Here is a 3,488-nt window from a genome sequence, read left to right as displayed (position 1 = left end):
CTGTAAAAATAAAAGGAATGAATAAAACACAAATAACAAAGTTCCTGAGATTTCATGCTATAATGATGCAAACAGACTTATGCAAATATAATTTATAATATTTATGCAAATATAATATACAATAAAAAAATACAAATTTCTTCTCCTTAGCAATTTGAAAAGTATTTCAGAAGCTCAGATTTTATTCACTTAAAGAATTTTTGTTTTTACACAACATGCAAAAGTAAAACAGGTGGGTGGAGGTGGGAGAGGGTACAAGGGGGGATAAGGAGTAATGGAAAAAAATACAATAAAAAACTACTGAAAAAATAAAGATAAACATTTTAGATGTTAAAAAGTAAAACCCACTGATGAATCTGCAAAGACAAAATTGCTCTAGAATCCCCTCTACCAAGAACCACTATTAGCTGACTTTGAGCTGGCAAAACGATCACAGCAAGCCTAACATAAATCGCTGACCCTGAAAAGTCCAACACAAACTGGGGAGCAACACCACACAAGCAAAGTATACGGCTGTGGCCGGGTTGTTTATTTTGAAGCACCAAGGTTCAATATGTTAGATTTTAAAAATATTAACCAACATTGCAGTATAAAAAGCATAATAGTTTTACTGCTAATGCTATTTGAACTATTATCATTAAAAAACTTTACAAAATGTGATTTCAATATTAAAATTAGTGGGGAGCATCACTGTACATTATATTGATACACGCTCTGATACTGTTGGTATGTATTAAATACCTTGTCTTATTTTCATTTGTTCTTTATTAATAAAACAATTTGGATTTTTGCTATCTTAAGTATATTTAAAGTATATTAAATAGGTATATAAGTCTATATATTATAATCTTACTACTTGTTAAAAAAGAATGTTCTTAGTGAAAGGGCACACTTATGACTCAGAGAATCATTTCAGATGATTCTCAAACCACCAGTGTGCCCCCAAAGCCCAGCACTCCAGCCTGCACACGCATGCACACACACACACACACACACACACACGCATGTACAGCTGAGGCTGTGTCATCTGTGGAGGGCTAACGGGAAGGAAGTACACCAGTGTTTTGAGAAACCTCCCAAGGTAGTTCTATTACTCTAGTCCTCAAAGTTGAAAATCATTAAAAACATTTTTTTAATGAATCAAATTAATCTTTGAAAACTTTTTCTGTAAAGGGCCAGATTATACATATTTTAGCAGGAAAGTAGACATAGACAATATGTAAACCAATGGGTATGGCCGCAGTCCAATAAAGCTTTATTTATAGCAACACATGGTGGGCTGGACTCAGTCTGTTCTGCCCTCCCCGATGTAAGCACACATCAAATCTTATAAATACCTGCCGGCGTTCTGCCAGTACAAAATATTTTCAAGAGCTTTCCGTAGTTAATAACCCTGTATTATATACTTTTGAAAGTTGCTAAGAGACTAGCACTTCAAAGTTTTCATTACAAGGAAGTCAATTTGTGACTCTGTGTGGTTAATAACCAGACTCGCTGTGTGACCTTCCCACAACACGCAGGGTCGGGCAGAGGCAACGCCTGCTGGAGTGTGGCCGGTCAGGCAACAATGTGGGTGCAGTAATTTATAGTTTTAATTTGAATGTTTCACCTAAAATGTCCCATGGTGTGCTTGAGTGTGATATTATTATGTTACAGAATTACTTATGATTTTGTCATAAAAGAGAGGGGCTATTTGTGCTTCACCCTGTATGCAAAACGAATCACTATAATCACTATGTTGTACATCTACAACCAATATGTCAATTATGCCTCAATTTACATAAAGACTGTTGTTCAAGGCAGTACCATCACACTATACACCAGAATAACGTGTATGTTCCTTTAATGTATTTGGATAGTCCACGTGGACTCCTGGATGATGTGAGAAAACACATCAGTAAGATGAGTAATTAGAGGTACGCTCTCTGAGGAAACGACAACTTTCTATGACCAACCAAGTCCGGAAAACACAGCTCTGGAGCCCTGCCACTTAGAGTGCTCCCAGAGCCAACAGCACTGGCACCACTGGGAGCCTGGCAGAAATGCAGAATTTCGGGTCCTCCTTCAGACCTGCTGAGGAGGAACCTCCATTTAGACCAAACGCCCGGCTGATTCACGTGCACACTAAAGTGTGAGAGGCGCCGCACTGAAAGTACAGCATTTGCTGAAGAAAGAAAGAAACATGTGAATAGGAAGAGAACGTCCGCTGATGTAACTCTGAAGCTGGTCTGTTGAGAGTCCTTGTGGCTTCAAGGGCACCTCATCTTTTCAGGGGCTCCTTAGTTAACAAACAATGTTTTTATATAACGCATTACCATCTCACATATTTCAAAAGCCATTACCAATGTGAAGCCTCCAAAACCCAATATAGAAAGGTAACATCCGTGTGTCCGGGGCGGGCATCCTTCATACGTGATGTGCTTTCAGGTATACTACTAGGATATTACACTTACTTCTAGATCAGCAAACACTCACCTAAAATGCCTGTGAGATGCAATAATTGGTCTCCCTGAGTATTTCCTAATTTTTCTCAGACATTATAAATTGTCTGTATCTGAAAAGTCTATTAAAAGTTATGTTTTGTTGTGCAAATCTTGAGGGTTCAGGGTTCCCTCTCACACCCACCCTTCCACTGCTCATGGATTCAATTAATTTACTGAATACCCACGATGAACAGGCCTTGAAGACAGATGAATAATACAGAGGAGTACCTAATTTTAGAGTATATTTGGATCTGTATAAACAAACAGAACGTCAAGAAGTTTGCAGTTTACCTTGATTTCATCAAGGTCGTTTGGGTTCTTCACTCGTCGGAAATAACTAGAGTTGATTCTGCATGGCTTCATCCAGACAGGTTGATTCAGGTTGGGATCCTCAGCAAATATTTCCTCAAAAATCTCTTTTGTTAAATCAAAAACCGCCTTAATAGAGAATAAAACAAAATAAAATGGCTAAGAGCCTAACTTTCCAACAAGAAGGAAGCTCAGAGGCCGGATTTCCCTCCCTGTCACCTACCTGTCGGTAGACCCGTTTACTGGTGCTCTCCAAGTCCAGCCCCTTACTGGCACAGCCGAGCAGCTCTGCAGGGATACCGATGCCCTGAAGGTCATGACCCAATTCTTTCCACTTCCAAAGTTCTTCTGCGGCACTGCGTACAAGAGTTTCGACTTCCTCTGCAGTATGTGGGACTGCCAAGAGTGTTTCACATGGCTTTTGGGGAGCTCTTTTTGGTTCTGCCATGAGAGGTACAATGGTTTCTTCCACCTTATTTTTTTGGATCTTGTGAGAAGAGCTCAAACCAAAATCTTCTTCAAACCAGTCTTGATCATCTAACACGCTCAGGAACTCCCGGCTGATCTCAAGTTCAGCAAGTCTCTTAGCAAGCTCTTCCTGCCCACTGGCGCCAAATACTGGACTCTCCTACAAGAAATGGGACCATTCAAATAGAGCCTACTGAGTGACTACCGTTCACTTATGCCGTTTTTTTC

At 39.6% G+C, this 3,488-nt stretch overlaps 1 protein-coding gene across 7 annotated transcripts in view; it reads right to left on the bottom strand.

The window, feature by feature from the left end:
* Positions 1–3,488, bottom strand: part of CEP350 (centrosomal protein 350) — a 110,388-nt gene that overhangs the window by 6,620 nt on the left and 100,280 nt on the right. For all 7 annotated transcript variants that reach the window (XM_053663672.1, XM_037145626.2, XM_053663674.1 and 4 more), the window contains 2 exons: positions 3,016–3,420; positions 2,775–2,921 (listed from right to left, as the gene is read on the bottom strand). In XM_053663672.1, the coding sequence (XP_053519647.1) occupies positions 2,775–2,921; positions 3,016–3,420 (552 nt within the window). The remainder of the gene's footprint in view (positions 1–2,774; positions 2,922–3,015; positions 3,421–3,488) is intronic.

Source organism: Artibeus jamaicensis, unplaced genomic scaffold, assembly GCF_021234435.1.
Source record: "Artibeus jamaicensis isolate MK-2021 breed Jamaican fruit bat unplaced genomic scaffold, CSHL_Jam_final contig_327, whole genome shotgun sequence".
Classification (NCBI taxonomy): domain Eukaryota; kingdom Metazoa; phylum Chordata; class Mammalia; order Chiroptera; family Phyllostomidae; genus Artibeus; species Artibeus jamaicensis.
Note: the sequence above shows the minus strand (reverse complement) of the source record. Positions and strands in the feature narration are given on the sequence as shown.